At 41.2% G+C, this 19,929-nt stretch overlaps 1 protein-coding gene across 3 annotated transcripts in view; it reads right to left on the bottom strand.

The window, feature by feature from the left end:
• DENND5A (DENN domain containing 5A) overlaps positions 1–19,929 on the bottom strand; it is a 62,425-nt gene that overhangs the window by 26,704 nt on the left and 15,792 nt on the right. For all 3 annotated transcript variants that reach the window (XM_059848870.1, XM_059848868.1, XM_059848869.1), the window contains exons 2-5: positions 17,169–17,240; positions 16,460–16,569; positions 15,304–15,964; positions 8,649–8,836 (exon numbers count right to left, since the gene is read on the bottom strand). In XM_059848870.1, the coding sequence (XP_059704853.1) occupies positions 8,649–8,836; positions 15,304–15,964; positions 16,460–16,569; positions 17,169–17,240 (1,031 nt within the window). The remainder of the gene's footprint in view (positions 1–8,648; positions 8,837–15,303; positions 15,965–16,459; positions 16,570–17,168; positions 17,241–19,929) is intronic.

The raw sequence follows: 19,929 nt of genomic DNA, 5'->3' as shown, positions 1-19,929 counted from the left end.
TTCAGAACAGGACACCATTACAGCATCACTAAGCACATTATTAATCTTTGGGATTTGTGCTTATTTAAAGATTCAAATACATTTGCATTTGTTTGGTTATTTTGTAAAACAGAATTGCTCCAACCATAACTGAACTGGTTGGTTGGCTTTGAAGAATGTAACACAAGACTTACATTTCCAGGTCTTTTGAGGAGATAACTGAGAAAAAAAGACTAATTTTACAGATATTTACCATGTACAAAATAGATTACAACATAAATTAGGTACAGATGTGTGATTTTTTCATCCATGTACAGCTAAATTTTAACTACAGGACAGATGCAATTCTATTTTACACATGTTTGTGTGTAAGCAGGTGACTGCCTGTTGTTCAGATTATCAGTGCATTATTTCTCTAAAGATTCAGCAAATTTCAATCTAAAAGGTGTGCTGATACTGCAGAAGTGCAATGAAGTTATCTTCTCTTTTTGTAAGTAACAAAAGGCAATTAACAACTAAAGCAATTCTTTGAATGAGCAAGTTTGTTTCCAAGGGGAAAAATTAAATGCACTAGTTTCCATTCTGTTTTTCTGTTCCCATCTCCAACTCATTTACCACCAAAAAAGACCAAGGTGAGGAAAAAAAAAAAAAAGAAAAAAAGAAAAACCACCTATGTAGCTTCCACAGCAAGATCAAAAGAAGCTCTGTATCTTTCAAGGTTTACCTCACTCTTTATTTGGCAAGGAGGAAGGTTCCCCTTTTGGCTTCTGCCTTGCAAAATCAAATGGGTTTAAGACATTACATAACTACAGACATCACAGCAAGAACCCCAGTCATGTGTGAAACCTGCCTGCAAAGTTAAGAACAGAGAAGTAACTTTGCTCTTCTGTGGAGGCATTTCAGTTTCTCTCCACTGCAGAATCAACATGGACTGTCACTGTTCTGTTTAACCTTCACTACACAAAATATTGCACTCAGATTGTGAGGTGCTTCCAACCTAGCTGCATTGCATCATTCTAGGAGCCATACCTGAATTCAGGCCTCACTACAGCTTGGCAGCAAAAACACTTTTCAGGTCTATGAGAAATGACAAACCTCCAGTTACTTCCTGTGATTCAGTAAGTGCAGGAGGATGGAAGCACCACCACAATTTAATTGGGAAGAAATAATTAGAAGACATCAACCTCACATGGAATGAATGGTGAATGATCCCAGAAATCAGAGCTACAAGGAATTCTGGTAGGAATTTCTGTGGGACTGACCATAGGTGGACTAGAATAAGCTGGGCCTGAAAAAACCTGTTCCTTTAAGTAAACTTATGAAAATATTCATTTAGTACTTGTGACAGGTTTCTATACAACAGAGGGTGCCAACTGTCCTTAAAACACAAATATCTTATTAACCTTCAACATTTAAACTGAAAAAAGAATTCTTAAAGCACAGCTCCACTGGACATATTGCACTAGCTTGTACAGAACTAGTCCAGTTCATGCCCTGCTACAATATTACCCATAGCTACAAAGGAAAGCACAAATCCAGTTCTCTATTTCCCAATGTTCTAGCATTTCAATATGGAGATTGATTTCTTATGCTCAAAAGAAAGCACATAAAACAGTTCAATATCTCTTGTATAGATCCTTTACTGGAAATTAAATCACAAGTTTAATTACGTGTTGCAAAAGAATTCAAGGTCAATGAAGAGAATTAACACATTGATTCTCAAACAGTTTCTAGTGCATCTCAGAAAAAGTTTTTATGCAGGGCAGGTGTGATTGCTGAAATTCCCTTAATATCAGCACTGCCCCAAGGCAGCATCTGAAGCAAGCACCTGAACTGGGAACCTTCAAGGCTTCCACTATAGCCATGGTTCTGTGACAATCAGAAGTCAAGTCAGCTGGTATTTGTCAGAAACACTGTAAGCACTTCAAGACAGGAGAGAAATAAAGCTTTGAAACCAGGCACAATGCCTACCAATCAGTGCTGAGGGAGAAACAAAAAGCACTGAATTTGCCTCAAGCAGTCTGCAAAATGGCAAGACAGACTCAATAAGACACTCTTCAAACAGTTTAATTGTATTACTTCCTTTTACAACTTTCTTTAATTGATGCCATTCAACTTTCCTTCCTTTTTGGATCAGATTCTGCAGAAAACATCACTCTTGCTTAATAAGCTTGGTTGTAGCCACAAAGCACTTGGCCTAAAAGAAATCAAACATTAACCTTACCAATGTAGAAATCCTAATCCTCACACTGAAATTAGACTCCTTGCTAATGGAAGAAAAAGCCAAATTCATTGTTTGCTAAAATTGCTTATAAATATCTGGGCTAACACCTGGTTAATTCTTCCAATATGTGATTTTCCCTTCTGCAGGGCTCCTCTCTAAGAGCAATACACACAGTTTAAACACTCTGAGCTCCTAACAATGACTGCTTATCATGCAACTTGCAATTCCATTTGCCAGAAACTGGCCTATATGGAAGAATTTTTTAAAAAGGCAGTGTGCAGCAATACTCTAAATAGAGTGTAAAGAATATTTTCAGGGACACTCTGTAGTTATCCACTGCCTGGTTAATAGCACATAAGATAGAGGACTACCCATAAGCAAAGATCCCATAGGTGACTTTAGCCTCTCTGAACTCAGGGATGCTGAGGTCATCCTCAAGAATTGCACACAAACTTCTGAAAAGGCCATGCTCCTCAGGGAACAGAAATGGCAAAAACACCTCCATGCATAAGCCCTTCAAGAGGTACCAAACCAGTATTTTCCTGTGAAATGAAATCTGAAGTAAACCAGTGACAGACACCAGAGCAGTCAATCTCACTATGCTGCTACACTGTAGATCCAACAGAATGGAATACAGGAACGAGAGAGGGCTCCCCTCCTTAAAAACTAAGGAAAATTACAAGGCACTTATTATTTATGAAATCATGGTCCTCCAAAGCACTCCAAAGCATTTTTTCATGCTAGGAACTGGGCAAGTACACAAAGCAGAAAAATAGAGTTCTTTGGCCACAAGGGTTTAGTTATTTTGTCTCTGGAGGCAGCACAGCTGAGTGGGCTGTGAATAGCTGACAGTCCTCTACATGGATCCAGTTTATTATTTTACTCACACAAAACTAAAATGATATAAAGACAAGATACTTGGCAACATGTGTAAGTCGAGATATAATTAAAGAGCATCTTTGAGTTAGGTACTTGGTATTTCAGGTCTCTAGACCAGCCATATACTTTTATTTGTTGCTTACATATCAGTTTTCTGATCAAAAGAAGCCCCAAAACAGTTCAATGGCAGCCTGTCACAGGAAAGGACACATTACATCATCTACAATAAAAGGGTCTCCTGAGACATTACACTAAGGAACAGGGATGTCACATCCTAACTCAAAAACCTGTCCTTCCCATAAACTTTCAGCATTCCAATAACAGGGTGCCCAGATGAAAGCCTTACAAACCTTAGAAATGTGAATCTAAGCAAATCAGTGTTTGTGTACCTGGTGCCAGTGCCTGGTTCCCTGAAGCCAACAGCAGCACTTTCCATGGCCTCTGGCGCACAGCCATCCATTCCAAAAGCAAAAGACAACTGCAATTCTTTAGTCTGACCTCAGGTACCATAAGGGCCAAAGCCCCACACAGATCTAGCAGGGCCTGCATCAAGCCCACATCCTTCCTTTCAGCTCTGCTCAAAAGCACAGAAGGCAATGATTCAGCTTCTGCCTGAATACAGCACTGAAAGCCTGAATCCCACTCATCTCCAGCCTGTATCACCTTTGAGCACTCGGCCCCCTCCTTGCAAACAGCCCCCAGTGCCCAGAGCACACAGAGAACAAGGATGGGCAGCCTTGTGCACACATGGGAACAGGGGTGTGCAGCCTTGTGCACACAGAGAACAGGGGTGTGCAGCCTTGTGCACACGTGGGAACACGGATGGGCAGCCTTGTGCACACAGAGAACACGGATGGGCAGCCTTGTGCACACAGAGAACACGGATGGGCAGCCTTGTGCACGCGTGAGAACATGGGTGTGCAGCCTTGTGCACACAGAGAACACGGGTGGGCAGCCTTGTGCACACAGAGAACACGGGTGTGCAGCCTTGTGCACACGTGGGAACATGGATGGGCAGCCTTGTGCACACGTGGGAACACGGATGGGCAGCCTTGTGCACACAGAGAACGCGGATGGGCAGCCTTGTGCACACGTGGGAACACGGATGGGCAGCCTTGTGCACACAGAGAACACGGATGGGCAGCCTTGTGCACACAGAGAACACGGGTGTGCAGCCTTGTGCACACGTGGGAACACGGATGGGCAGCCTTGTGCACACATGGCTGACTTGGGGCAGGTGTCTCCAGAGAGCCTCAGTTCTGAAGGCTGCTCCTGTGCCACTCCTGCAAGCCAACTGGGACCTTCTGCACTTATTGTCAGCACTGCTGTCCTCCACGCGGGCCCAGAATTTGGGAGTGAGAACAGCTTACAGCTCAAAGCCATTGCAGCCTTCAGAAACTCCTCAGGTGGCTGCTCACACTGGAGTACAAGAAAATATAAAACTGAGGCTTGCCAATCAATTTGCAGTATTATCAAGGATCAAACCAGCAGCACATAGCCTGAGAATACATACAAAGCAGTGATTATCTTTCAATAATTATCTTGGTCTAATGTGTTAGCATCAGAAGAAAAAAGGCTTTTCAGGAGACCTTTCTTATCTTCTGGAACAACATACAAAAATAAAAACCCACAGAATTTCTTCAGGTTTAGCACCAAATCATCCTTTTAAAGGTTGAAATAAAAACACAGACAATATATATAATCTATCTTATACTAGCAGAGAAAATGCATTTTAGGTTTTAAAGTTTTTTAACTTTTCTAACAAGAAAAGCTATTGCCCAAGACCCTTGGGATCACTTCATTAAATAGAGGCTTTTTAATGAGGTACTACTTTGATTTCACCAGTGCTGGAAACTCAGCATTGCTTATTTTCACTGAAAATAATTTCAATTTCTACCATTCTCCTAAATTAGAGCGGTGAGATACACATGAAATTCTTGCTGCATGAAATGGTTTCACTTGCTTGTTAAAAATGCATTTCTGTAGCACTGGAGAAGTTTCTTTAGAAGGAAATGCAAACACACATCAAAAAACCCTATCTTACTTCAGCACTTGCTAGGTTTGTGATCTGTGAGGAAGCTGCTAAAACCACTTTTATTGATCAGTTTCACTGATAAACAAAGCACACTTTTACCAGCAACACCTGAAACAGCCACGGGATCTTCCCTTCCCCTTTGACATCTGCAGCACCCCATTCTAGCACAGCTTCTCCCATGCCCTCCCTTCCCTTCTGGGCTCCTCACAAGCCCTGATGCAGCTGCCAGGGAAACCACAAGGATGCTCCTGCACACACAGAGCCTTCAGAAAAGCAGCACCACCTGTGAGAAGGAGCACTCTGCTGCTGGCATGCACAAGAAACTCAACTCCACACCAAACCTCAGCATTTCCTCGTTTTGCTGGGCTACAGAGTCAGCTCTGCAGGTCATTGCTGGTCTTCAAGGAATTCTCCATCAGGGACTGATGAACCCAAGAGATAACCTAAAATTGAATTTTGTACTAACACAACTTTTCTGTTGGAGATTTTAATCATCATCTGCTACAAGCATTAACTTGTAGGATACAGCTGGATTTCCATGCTCACATGGTAAAGCATCCCCTGGAAACACCAGATGTGACCCAAATATAGGAGGCAGCCACCAAAACAAGCCTTAGGGCATATGTATGCAAGACTTACACCAAACCAAACCTAACTGAGTTGGGACAGACAGCATTCTCACATTATTAGCCTAAAACACTTTGATCAAGACAAATTAGTCCTTTTAAAACTTCATTATAAAACCACAATGAAGAAGTCTACAGTGACACTGAGGTATCCATGCTGTGCTAGACAGCAATATGATTTTCTTCCACAATGCCCTTCAGCTGAGAAGCACTAACTGGATTTTCTCTCAAAGCTCACCTCTTTGGCCCCTGCTTAAATCTGATATTGCTTTCTTTTACAGCAGCTGTGCCACACATCCACATAAATAGATTAGGAACAGAGATGCAGCTTAGGCAGTTTCAAGACAAAGAAAAAAATTTTTTTGCAGAATTCAGAATAAATTACAACACAGAAAAATTCTTTGTATGCCCTTTGTGACAAGTGAGGAAAATTCTGATATCAGGAGCCTAGAGGGGCTCCTCATATAACCCTGATGAGTTCATAAAGGTTGATATGCATTCCAAACTGCAGAGATAAACCATGTTAAATATATTAATAGCCCCTCTGACACTGATGATAAATTTGTCTTTATTGAAGTACAAATAATGGAATCCATATGCCCTCTTCTACAACAACACATTATTCACATTCCTTGGCAGTTTTTGTTTGCTGTTCTATGGGGGTTTGTTTGGGTTTCTTTCTTGGTTAGCTGGGCTTTTCAAAGCCAACCCCTATGATGAAAACCTCAATAACAGTGAATTCTTGTTCTTCCCAGTCTACTTAACCCCTTGAATAAACAAATCTATTGGTACAGGATAACTTTTTAGTATTTCCTAAGAGAATGGAGTCTCCAGTCCCTTTCTATGCCACAGCTACATCTCCAGCTTGCAATGCAAAGGATTCTACATCTCACAGGAAAGCTTACCCAGCAGTGACTACCAAGGGGATTTCTCAGACTAGCTCAAACTCATTGTGCACAAAGTTTTAAGAGCTCACTCTTCACATAAGAAAGAGAAAAGCTGAAACTTCAGAAGGACAAGGAAGTCTCACAGCAATTTCCACCACATGGGCATGTTGCTGCTGCTTTCTGCCTTGTCTGTCCTCCCCTCCCAGACAATTCTCATCTCTGTAAGATACTAGCAAAAATCTACTCCTCCACCTTCACATAAAAGGCTACCTGTAAAACAAAATGTAAATTGAGGTGTCAGATCACTTTCAGATAGTACTTGGATTTCATTTCTAACATCTAAAAATAGATTACCTGCCTTACTTTAAACCTCCAAAATAGCCTGATAAATCCCTTCCAAAAACTATTTATCTTTTAAATAACTGAATGTCTATTTGAAATTAAAATATGTTTATTTAGTTGAAAGTATTGCAGTGATTTTAAAATGAGGAAGCTCTTGAAAAAAAGGAGGACAGTCTTTTAGAAGCTTGTGGTAACAGTGAAAACATCCATGGTGCATATTAACATGCATCTCCACACATGCATTTTATTTCATCAGCTATTCTCTCTAAAAAGTGTACTAACCATATTAATTAGGCCTGTCAGTACAGCCAAAATTCTGAAAAAATAGTAAACCAAAGCAATAGACTGTTGTTTTCATGGCAAGAACATACAATACTCTATTATTAATTATGCCAGTGGAAAATAAAAAAAAAAGAGAGAGCAAGACAATAAAGAAATAAAGAGATTAAACACTTCAGTTTTCATAGAAAAAAAAAAAACAGTTCAGAAAAAAAAGTTTTACTTTGAACTTGCCAGGAAAAACAAATGAAAACTACCAGCATATGGATTTGAGAAAAAGAGCAATGTTGGCATGGAGACCAGACTGGAGGTTCACAAAAATATCTTGTCTTTAATTTCACGCAGCTTTTTTAAAAAGGAAGGGTTTTTTTGTGTCAAGCTATGCTGCAGCACTGCCTGATAATGAAAACAAAAACCACCAGCAGCACCACAAAGCCCTGGGCCTGCCACACTTCTGCTTTCCCAGAAATGCAAGTGGCAATAGAAGAAAACCCAGGGTCAGAGAAAAAGGCAGAGAACCCTACCAGGGCCTGTAGGTAGGGTGTTCCCTATGATTTACACAGTTCCTCCCCTGAAAAGTTACACCTACAAGTAAGGAGGGCTCAGACATTTCCTCTGCTGCCTGGGGTAGTGCCTTGATCCTCCCAACCAGCCCTTCAACCCTCTTGGCACATCCCTACAAGGAGTGCTTGTGAACTGAACAGGGGCATCAGATAAATGAGGACAAGCTCTAAGCAGGCTGAAAGCAGACCCAGCCCCAAGGATGAGCTGCAGAACCTGTAGAGAGCATTTCCTTCTCCCTGCCACAGGGCTGCTGCTCCCAGGGCTCCTCAGCAGCAGCCCAGCAAGCAGCAGTGGCTCAGGGACACACTGACATTCTGCTGCACACTGAAGCTGGCACTCTAGGAGAAACTCTGAAATGGTTTTGTGCACACACCTGGCAGGCTGGGTCCATGCAAGCCGACCCCAAGAGAGAAGTCTAGGGCAGGGAAACCCAGCCTAAGCCCACACAGCAGAACCAGCCCAGTGCTGATGCCAGTCGAGCTCTTCTCACTCACCACCACAACCTTTTGGCCACAGCTGGGGAACTCACACTGCACTTCCCAGCATTACAAGGACAATTTTTCCAGCACAAAATTGTTCTTTCTGTAATCCCAGTACATCAGTTCCTGTAAAATTACAGTTGAATTCTATCAGAGCATACAATTTCAAAAGCAGGGCTTTATCTATTTCACCAAATTTTTGTCAGCATCTCCAAGAAAAAAAGATCTAACCCAAATCAGAGCCAGCAAGAATTTGGCAACAGCTGGTACAGTTAACACTTGTGTTTTGGATCATTTCTCACTTCCCTCATAGTCATGGACAGTATTTAATCAATCAAGACAAGCTCCTCTCACCTCTTGAGGAAGTTCCAGCTTAGACCTATCATCCAGTCCATTAGAGTGCAAGCCCATGAGGTAAGGGACAGGAGCATCTAGAAAATGAAGGAGGGATGCTGGAAGGATAGGAACATACACGTGCTGCCACTGAAATGGAAACATTAGTGCTGTGATGGTCTCTGCCACTGTCATCAGCCTCTGATAATCTGAAAAAGATCAAGAAAATTAAATTTTTTTCACAAATACTTTTAAGTAAATGAATTTAAATTAAAGAAATGAGAAGTTGCTTGAAAACAGAAACCACAAAACCCAGTGCTAGCTGAGTGGCATCATAATGAAAACCCAGACCTGCACACCCAGCACATTTTGCTGAAACAACAAAGAGAGCTCAACCCAAAGTAGGTCATTCTACAAGTCATATGGAAATGAGCAAACTAACCCTTAATGCATGCTAAGTCACTTTCTGCTACCTCCACCAGGGTCACCAGGAGCACCAGTTTGAACACAGAAGCAATATTGTAGTCAGCGAAGAAACACATCAGAAATAATTTCTTTTCTCTGTGCTCAGGGCTTTCTATGGAAGCCTTGGATGAAACCCAAGGCATCTGGTATCTCTCAGATAAACATTTTTTCAGAGAGTGTTTAAATGTCCATAAAGCATGCTGTATAGCAGCCAACCCAGCAGTGTGACTGAAATAACTATGCAGAAAATGAAAAGGATCAGCTTTGTTTAGCCTTTGCAATGCCCAACCAAAGGCTCAGCTCAATGCAAAAACAACTCATGCCCTCCTAGAACTTAGGAGCAGTGTTAAAATACCTGTGCAACACACTAAGAGATCTTTTTATGTAGCACTGGTGGCTACAGCAGTTCACACTGCTGGGCAAACACTGCACCCTTCTCATCTGTAACTACAGAGTCATCTCCAAGGGTTTTTGAAATCCCATCAAGGGGGAGGCAGCACCAGATGTGTGTTCCAATACAGCTGCTGAAACATCCCAACAGCCTTCCAGCTGCCAGGCTGGAAAGGGTATAAAACACTCACACAACTAGGGCAACTCCTACCTTCTGTCAGGCTATAAATATAGCACAAACTGGAGACACAGGATGCCTTTTCATGATACTGCAACAACATCCAATTCCAGCCAGGAAAAGGGAGGGAATACAGGCAAGAGAAAAAGTCAGTAACCTTCAAATGTGAGTATTAAGGTGTGGGGGATGCATGTCTTCTCCTTTCACAGAACTACAGACACTGTGAAACTGAAAAAGACACTTGAATGGGCAGGCTCAGGTGCTGAGGTTTCTGAAGCTGTTGCACACTGTCACAGAGGGCAGATGAAAACTGCAAGAATAACATTTGTTCTAAATACTCTGGAGAAAAATTAAGCTTAACTGTGCACTTCCCAAGCTGATGGCTTTGATTCTATCTTTTAGCCAGTCTCCACTCAAGACTTCAGACAGCAGGGAAAAAAAAGGCCAAGAAATTCAGTTCTTGGCATTCATGATTAATTTTGTCTGGGGAAAAAGTTGCAGAGTTTGGGGTCTGCAAAAGCCCCACAACCTAAGAGGAACTCAGCACAGGTTTTGCTAACATCACCCATAATTCTGCAACTTAGGCTTTTGATTTTTAATCTTCACATCAAGCAGTGCTGGTAGACAAGGTTATAGATGGAATTACCTGTCACTGCCTCACTGCAGACCTGCCATGAAGGATCCTTCAACCAGAGCAGATGAGAACGGCTTAAACAGGTTAAAGTTTTTGCCAAAATCTTATTTGGACTGAAATATCAATGAATGCCACAGGAACACTCCCCTGCTCTGCCTGGACACCAGCTTCTGCCTGCACACCTACATATGGGTTTGCAGCTTTAATCACAGCCTGACTGCAAAGAAGTGATGAATTAATGATAAGCTTTGGGAAGAAGAAGATTCTACTCCATACCCTATTTTCTTCAGTTTTTAAAGGACCTTTAAATGTAGCCATAGACACACAAACATTGCAGCTGGTTTGCATTCAGCTTGTTTATTTGTAAGTACAAGTCTTAAAATAGAAACAGTGTTTTCCTACTACACAAAACCCCCTGTCTGATCCTGCTGGAGAATTTAAATCCAACTTCTCCCCGCTGTCATTAAGCTAACTTTGTATCAGCCTTCCAAATTAATTACAAAGTAACATCAATAGGTCAGAATTTCTATCCACCGGGCAGCCATCCTGCCAGGGAGCTATCAGCAAAAGCAGCTCTCTGGTCCTGGATATCCACATGGCCTCAGCCATTCCCAAAGATTTGGCCTGCCCAGCTGCAGCCTGCAAGTATCAGTGACTGCATTCTGCTACTGGCAAAGGCAAGGACAAAGGCAAGAAGCGTGAAAATATAAACCAAAATAACTCCTATGCTTTCGTAAGTTATACCTACCCAGAGATGGTATGGAGGGAGTTTTGGGTTTAAAGAAGCAAGCAGCACAGTTCTTGCACCAAAGAATTACACAAGATTTAAAAATAACAACAAAAAGATTAAAAGAGTGAAGAAGTGTTTCAGCAGTGCTGCTGCTCTTTTCCTTGAAATCACAATGTGCTTTTTCTGGCATCAATGACATGATCTTTTGGCCCAGTATTGTACACAAGCACTGGTAGGGAAATAATGACATATGACTAGGGCACTGTTAGATGGGAAAGTGCTTAACTGCTCTCTGGGCAAGGAAAAGAAAATCCACTACTTTTTAATATGGCCACTTAAGAACACAGAAAAAGCATGATTTGTTATTCTAGCTGTAAATAAAATACATTCTCTCTTAAAGTGTGTATTAATAGTATTTATCTGTAGAAGACAAAAAAAAAAAAAATTGAGAGGTCCTGTGCCTGGAAAAAGAGGAACAGGATGGGAAGAAGCTGGCAGCTCTAAGAACCATAATTCCACCTCCCCATTTTCACATTCTACCAGAGAGAAGTCTGTCAAGTGCCCACAGAAATCCTCTGACTCAGCCAAATTTAAAACAATTACACTATCACATTTTGGAACATTTTTTCCTTTTAATCTTCCTACTTCATGGATCACAATGAAATACTGTTGTATTTGTCAAGAACTCACAAGCCACTTCAAAAAGCCCTGTAAGAACCAGCTGTGGTTAGCAGAAGCAGTGGGGTGCAGTATCTCCTGCTGTGTGTCTGGCAGAGGGATTCAAGCAGCAAGGTTCCTAAATCACTGGAGGCAGAAGCAGAGTGTCCTAAGAGATCAGAGTAATACTGCAAAGACATTAAACTAACACTTCAAATCTCCAGAATGAACATCATTTTAAACAAGTGAAACAAAGATGGGGAGGAGTGATTCAAAGGCAGAGCAGAAAACAACTCCCTTATTTGTACTGTAGCATGGCAGCAGACAGCTGCCACCCAGAAAGTAAAACTGTCCTGGACCACAGTCTGTGGCAGCAGTGCATTACATTTCTCCTTTTTTTTGTTTCTATCTGTTCAGAAAAAATACCTCCAAGCAGATTTCACAGCTGTCTTAACTCAGTACACTCTTTTCAGAAGAGCTCTAGGTGCTCTCTGAGATAAAGAATAAGTCTATTTCACAGTTACAAGAGCAACAGAAATTGCAGGAATGCAAACCAGCTCCCACAGAATATCTGGCAAGGGCACTTCCCACAGGCCTCCAGCACCACTGACTCTTTCCAGAGTCCCTCAGCCCTGGCTCAGCACTAGCAGCATCCTCAAATTCCTCCCTCTCTTCCAGGCCTCTGGCACTTTTCCAAATGGTAGACAGGTCTCTCAAGAGGACAATCCAATTGAGGCATTCATTGCCTCCACTTGGCTCACAGCAATCCAAAATACACAAGGCTGTGCCAACGTAGTGGGACAAAAGAAGAATTTCCAGAAGCATTGAGTCAGAAACATGTCAAAGGAATCTTAAACCAAAACACTTTCACTGCCAAGTGAAGTTACTCCTACTCCAAGGACTGACTGAAACTTAAAACACTAAAATAATTAGTTTCCAAAAGAATTGCACTTGGCAAAAAATTCATAGAAACATATAATTATGAAAAGGTTTGGGCTGGAAGGGACCTCAAAATCATCTAGTTCCACCAGACCTCCAAGAGGTTTGGGGTTTGGTTTTTATTTTGGTGGTCCTTCATTATTTTGTGTGTGTTTGTTTTTGGAGTATTTTTCCAAGTAAATCTTACAAATCTGCTAATCCTGACATGTACTGTTCTAAATCTAAATCCACCCAATGAGTATCATAAATCTCACCTGACCTAGGAGAACAAGAAGTTTTCTCAGGCACCTCATCTGTCATGGGTCTGAGCACCAAGAGATTGAACAAACCCAAAAGACATTTAAAAACTCAGTATTTAGACTCTGAAGGACAACCTAGACCTCACACTGGTGTGTATGCAAGAACATGAACAAGCCTTTACAAAAGTAAAGCAATTCCTGATTCCACTTAGAACTGAGTGCACAATCACCTGTACCTCCATTGAATATTTCCTGTTTTACAAACAGCAAAAAACAGATGTTACTCAACCATACTGAAGAAAGAGCAGAATATATTAGGAGCATAATACAGTTGAAAAGAATAACAGAGGCAAACAAACAAAAACAAAACAAACAAACAAACAAAAGCAGAGGGATTAAATCCCTCAGAAAGTCCTTAAGAGAAGCTATGTTTCAAAAAATAAATTGCCTACTATTACTGAGAAGGCACTGCTGCAGCCAGTTCACCAGCTCAGAAGACAGCAAACAATTAACTAAAATTATTTTTCTACTGAAAGAAGACTTTTCAACCAAAAATTAAGGTGAGAACTTGACAGAGAGACAAGACACCTCCATAAAATGTACAATACAGCCCAGCTCAGCCAAAGCTTGGGGTGAGGCAGGGAAAGAGTGGACAGAAACTGTCCTAACTGATCCCTCATCCCTCTGAACTGCAAATGTCTGAGCCTGCAAACAAGAAACTCAAGTGTTCCAGGGCTATTTTAAGCTTCTTTAATTAGCCACTGATCAGACACCTGGAAAGGGCCCAAGACTTAAAGCTGAACCTATTAAAAGGGCTTGGAAAGAGAAGCCAGAACACAGCAGGCTAGCCCAGAAGTGAGCTGAGCTCCAGGCTGGAACAACAGAGCACTCACAAGGGGATGGCCTGGAGGGAGCTCCAGGAGCACTGCTCCCACATGGTGATGCACACGTGGAGCTTCCAAGCCACCACAGGAACCTCAGACACCTCCAGAGCCAACACCACCATACCCTTCCTCATGAAGGGTGCTGATGTTTGAATCCTCCACTGGTGGGACACAGGTATCCACAGAAACTCTCCCTAAATCTCAAACATATCAATGCCTAATCCATTTCAGGAGAAACCACAGAAGAAGCTTGTCTGCTAGACAAGTATTTCTAGATTTGCTATGAACAATGAGCAGAGCCATTCGTTTTTTAAATCCAAGAGAGTAACCACTACACAGTTCAGTAAGTTTTTTTGACTGCATGTGAATTACTGTGCAGTTTTTCTCTTGCAGTTCGCAGTGTCTATACAATGATACAACTGTAAGCTAACACCCTGCTGCCATTACAGACTTTTAATCACCCTGATTGTACACACAGATCCATCCTTGGCTTTAGTCTATGCACAGATCTTAATACACAACACAAAATCTGTATTTCATGCTTGGAGAAGGTTGCTGATAAATGTCGGTAATAATTTTGGAAATAGTTACCATTTGTGTTCTACCTATTTCAAGGGAAGTAAGCACTGAAAACAAATTTCAACACCAGGGACTAGCCCTGAATTTGTCTTGGGGTCTTTTAGGTTTCCCAACCATTACTAGAAAGTAGTGTTCAAAATGCAGGCTGTCTGCTTAAACCACACCATTCTGAATGGGTGAGTCTGGACTAATGTTAGCTTGGGCCAAAAAAAAAAGCAGAGAAATTATCTTTTGGCATAATTCCACATAGTCTGTGTTAGAGCAACAGGATGTGGAGTAAGAAGGCCAGTATCCACAAATTTCAACACAGAAAATACATACCACTCCCACACTACTCACTAATTGATAAACATGCTATTTCAGCTCACTTGCTGCCCATCCTCTTCAAAGCAAGCCTAGCTCTGTGCCTTCAGAGCTATAACTGTTTCAAGGCCTTCATGGAGATTTGGGATTTGAGCTCAGTCAAAACTTTTTTCAGGTACTTATCTTTCAAAGTAACAACTGAAATGTGACTTTGGGTACTCCAAGAGAAAACTCTATTTGCATAATTACCTCTTCTTCAGAACCAGATGTGGATATAATTAACTGTGTATTGTTTCAAAATGCATGGCTAGTTCTGCAGAGATGGCAGGGAATTCAGCTGAGCAGCTAGGCAGGAACATGGAAAAGGCAAACTGCTCTATCCAGTAGCACAGTTCCAGAGCCAACAATAAAGGGGTCAGCCAAACCACAAATAGAGGAGATTATGTGAAAAGCCAGTTTTAAGTTTAGGTGTCTAACAGCAGGAGCCAATGCAACACTCTCCTTAAAGTGCTTTTCTTTACTTGAAGACCTGCACATAGATCAGTCAGACTGCAGTAGCATGCTCACGCCACTTTAATGCAGCTATTCTGCTGTTTGTGGTGTTTTTACCATTCAAGACACAGTAAGACCCTGTGCCAGCACAACTCCAAGATAAGAAAACAAAACCCAAGTACTCACGCTGTGAATAAAGCAGTATCTGAAACTCCAAAAGGGCACAGGTAAAGAGCTGAACCACATTTTCTACTCCAAGCAATTCAAAAACTTCTTTAACAGGAAAATCAAACAATGGTAGTTCATTGGTGCTTGGCCTCTGGCAGATAATTGGTCCATAAACACCTGAAAATTTCAATGACCTTCCTGCTGGAGGGAGGGGAACCTCATAGAGAATATTGTAGATGTAGCTTTCTAAAGGTAGCGGCGGTGGCTGAGGTGAAGTCACTGCTTGGTGAAGCTGTTCCAGAACTTTCTTACAAGCTTTCATGAAAGACATTGGAGTAATCAGACAAATGCACTTTGAGACATAGAGAGTGTCTCTGCTGATGTCATAGGAGTTAAACCGCTGTAGCTTTGAGACAGAGGTGCCATTGCAGTCCCCAGTGCTGCTGCAGCTCTCCTTGTCATTGCTGGGAGGGGTGTGAAGAATGTCATATTCAGCATTGTGCATGTGATACAGGGTCTGCATTGCACTGCAGATCTGTTTGCTAGTGACCTCCTCAAAGAACGTGAGAGAAAATCCAAATGTCCGCGAGCCATCTTCACGAGTGATAATGAACGAGTGGAACTGCGGTTCTCTGCAATCTGCTTGTGTCTTGAAAGCAAGCCCTTTAGGCATACACAGCTACAAAAAAGAGGAGGGGTGACAACATCCATTAAAAAACGCTCTTCTCTCCCCCTGCCTGCAGAAGCATTGGTGAAAATGGGATTTAAAATCCACAGGCTGCCATCACATTTCACTTGAAATTCTATTAAGTGTAACATTTCTGCACAATACAGTGGTATGAGTATAAATCAGAAAAACAAAAGGAATGTATCAAAAGGGCCTCATGCAATTTCTGTTGAAACGTATTGCTATTTTGTTACCAGCCTCATATTTTTTTATGAGTAAAATAATAAAATTCAAACCCACATAAAGGAAAGTATTTTTCTGGTCACCAAGACCAGAAATCTGAGAGGAAAAACTATTATATTTTTTCTAAATTAAGATACACTACATTCTATTAAATGGAAAAATCATGCACAAAAAAAGATTTATTAATTGCAGACTAATTTATTTCTCTACTAATTCTCTAGAATGTAACAAAAAAAACCCCAAAAGCCATGAAGTGATACTGACCATTCCCACTGCATCCTGGTCAAAAGGATTCCATTCAACATTCTCAGGATAGCGAGCAAGAACTTTGGATTTAAATGTGCGTCTTAACGGAGTCTGTTCAAAGTTTTCCCCTGCAGATGAAAGAAAAACGCACAAGTAAATCTTTCATTCCCTTTTTAAGCACTAACAAGGCCAAAAAGCAGGACATCAGCAGGTAGACTCGAGGGTAAGTGAATTAAGGACACATTCCTTTTAAGAGAAACAGAAAATGCAGACAGCTCGTTAGCATATAGTCAGACTGCAGATATTAGCAAGGATTGGCTTTGTAACACTTCTGTGTCGCTAAGTATCTGTGCTTTTCCTTAAGTGTGGCAATCTTGAGATTGTGGTCATGACAGCAATTCTCTAAGCCACTCTTCAGATATTTCAGATTCTTGTTAAAACACAGCAAAAGCTTCAGTTTCAGCGCAACGTTGTTACTGAAGAAAAGCACAAATAGACAAAATGCAAAGATGATGCAACTTTCAGATAGACATAGAAGTGACATCATGAGAACTCTTAATTTCATTTTCGAGACTCAGGAAAAAAAGATTACCACCATCTATTGCAAGAAGTTAGCTGTGAAGGAAGAGTCTAGAAGGTTAGAAGGTTAAGAACCACATAAACGTCCACGAAGATAGAGTATCAGATGAACAAAGTGCTTTCTTTTTCCCCACACTTTTTCCTTTACCTTCTGTTGCACTTGAAATGAAACGGCTGCCACCATCTCGGGTTTTAGAGGCCTGTATATACTGGCATAAAGCTATATAACAAATAAAAACAACACTGCATTATACATTTCATACTGTTGACCGTGATCACGTCGCTAACACATACCAGTAAAAAACACACAAATATCCAGAATTAGCATGCAGGACAGTCTACTCCCCTTATATGCTTTTTCTACATATACAACTTAGATAAATTTCTCATTTTACCTACATATTTCTAGAAGGAGACAATCAGTATGTAAGAAAGCTCACTGTTCCTGTACACTCAACCAGAACACTGATGCAGCAGGAACAAGCTGCTTGTGAAACTGAAGTTTCACATTTTAACTACAAAATATTCCTATAGAGCAGATGATGAAACTGACCCCAAGGACAAGACCATTTCAAGGCCTTTAGAAGTGTATGAATTTAAGTGGCATGGTCCAGCTTCCCACAGGTGCTATCCATACACTAGATTGGCTGAAAGCCTTGTGTAGAATCTCTTAAATTTCCTCTAGAGCAATGACAGCTCATTGTGATAGCACAGAACTTTCTGCAGTAAATATTCTGAGTGTGAAAAGTTCTTTAAAAAAAACCAAAAACATACAACTGCATATCTTAAAATAAGCTTAGCTATATTACTAGAATGTAATTAGCCAAATGAGCAGGCAGCTGTTGACAGCTGCACTAACAATCAGGCACAATTGCATGAAATCATCTGCTTTAAATAAATGGAACTATTTCAGCAACACCTGCAAAAGAGAAAACACACTCCAACTCCTCTCTTATTTTCTTACATGCAGCAATTACAAGGCAATAGAAATTGATTTCAGAATTGGTTTGGTTTGTTTTGTACGCCTAGAGTAATATTTAAAGTTCAATTTCAAAGCCAAGTTAGAATCTTTATTTGGCACAACACTTACTTGCACTAAGTAGCCATAGACAGAGATGGCTGCAGCACTGTCTCTGCACGATCCAGAGCCTAACAAACACATTACACCAAAGCAAACAGAATTTCCAGTGAATGCTTAATGAGACCTTTGACAACTGAGAAGCCTGGTAACTGTGGATTTTCTTTAACTAAGACTTAAATATAATCTCAGGGAACTTGAATCAGGACCTGGGACAGGTCTTGCAATACCCAAAATATTCACACCTATTTTGCTAATTCTCTGGGTTTTAGCACTGAAATTGAAGGAGGCATTGCTTTTATTATTTGTCTGAAAAAACAACAGCCCAGCTAATTTTCATACAAAACCACACAGCTAGATTATTTATTAATCTGCTCAACCATATCATTCAATAATATCATTGTTCAGGAAAAAAAAAAAGCATATTTGGGAAAATCTGAAGCACAGAGAGGAATAGTTAGGAATAACCAAGACACAACTTCACTGAAATATAACCATCTTATGAAAGAGTAGAGCTAAAGACAGAAAAGATAACAGCATTTCCACAGCAAAAACAACCATAAAAGATGAAAACAAGAATTTAAAGAAACTTTCAATCTCCCAGAAAGAAAAATGGACATAATGCCACATCTCTACTGACACAAACATCCACTCAAGTGAAGTCAGTCCTCTGTAAAAAGCTTTTAAAAGTATGTCAGGAGATTTAACACACCTACTGTTTTCTATATTTACATCTGTGCAGATGATGTAATGTCAACTTTTAGATAATTGAGGAAAAACCTCAGACATGTACTAAGCTGTTTTGTTCCTTGGCTGGTTTTTTTTATCTTCCACATACGTAGAGGAGAGAAAATACACGAAGGCCAAATTTTCTCCTGAACTTGGAAACCACACAGCACAATCACTGAGTCCACCTATGTGCAAGGCTATACATTTTGAAATTCAAGATCTGTGATCTGAAGACCTTTTCATTAAGAGTAGTAACACTGCAAAATACATGATGCTGCTTCCTTACGATTAAAAAAAAATCCCAAACCCTAACAAACACTGAATGGATGTTCACCTATTGAAAGAAGCCTTGCACCATCTCCTCCCAAGAGACATTCTCACCAACACACTCTTAAATTTTTTAGAGCTGGAGTCTGTCTGTAATTTAATGAAAGGACTAAAATTGATTTCTGGAAACCACTGAGGCCTGATTCAGACAGAAACATAAGGCAACCCTGACGGGCCCTGCTGCCATCCATCAAGGCACTCAGCTGTTGCACAGACACTGCTGCTGCCAGAGTGCCCCAGCAGCACCCTGCTCTCCTCTCCTCTCCAGGCTGCCCTGCTGGAATGCTGCTGCCAGCTCTGCAGGATGCTCCTCTGCCCTTCCACAGCAGCACAGTCTCCCATCCCCAGCCAGCTGTTTTGGGAGAGCCTTCATGCTTGGAATACCACAAACTACTGGGCCGTGCTGGCTCCCAAAGATACTGATTCAAAAAAACAAGGCAGGCAGCGTCAAGGGACAGCTCAGCAACGTGGGGAAGTTCAGCCCAGGTGATCTGTGCAACTCCAGGACACTGGACACTCTGTTTTCTTGCCATTACAAGGAAAGGGAACCTGAGCACCACTATTTTCTTTGCCTGGGCTCCCCCTTCTCTCCTCTCGAGTGATTGCCACAGAACAGACAGCAGCAGTGGGGAGGGGAAAAATCCACAAACAATATTTACTTACATCCAGAGGCAAAAAGCAATTAACCCTAAATTTCTAAATTTATGGTCAGCCTCAAACAGAGACAACCTGCTACAGCAAAGCACCAACTGCAGCACATCTCCAGCAGCAAAAA

The sequence above is a fragment of the Haemorhous mexicanus genome, chromosome 6 (genome assembly GCF_027477595.1).
Source record: "Haemorhous mexicanus isolate bHaeMex1 chromosome 6, bHaeMex1.pri, whole genome shotgun sequence".
Lineage (NCBI taxonomy): Eukaryota > Metazoa > Chordata > Aves > Passeriformes > Fringillidae > Haemorhous > Haemorhous mexicanus.
The sequence above is the reverse complement of the archived record's forward strand: the minus strand, read 5'-3'. Positions and strand labels throughout refer to the sequence as shown.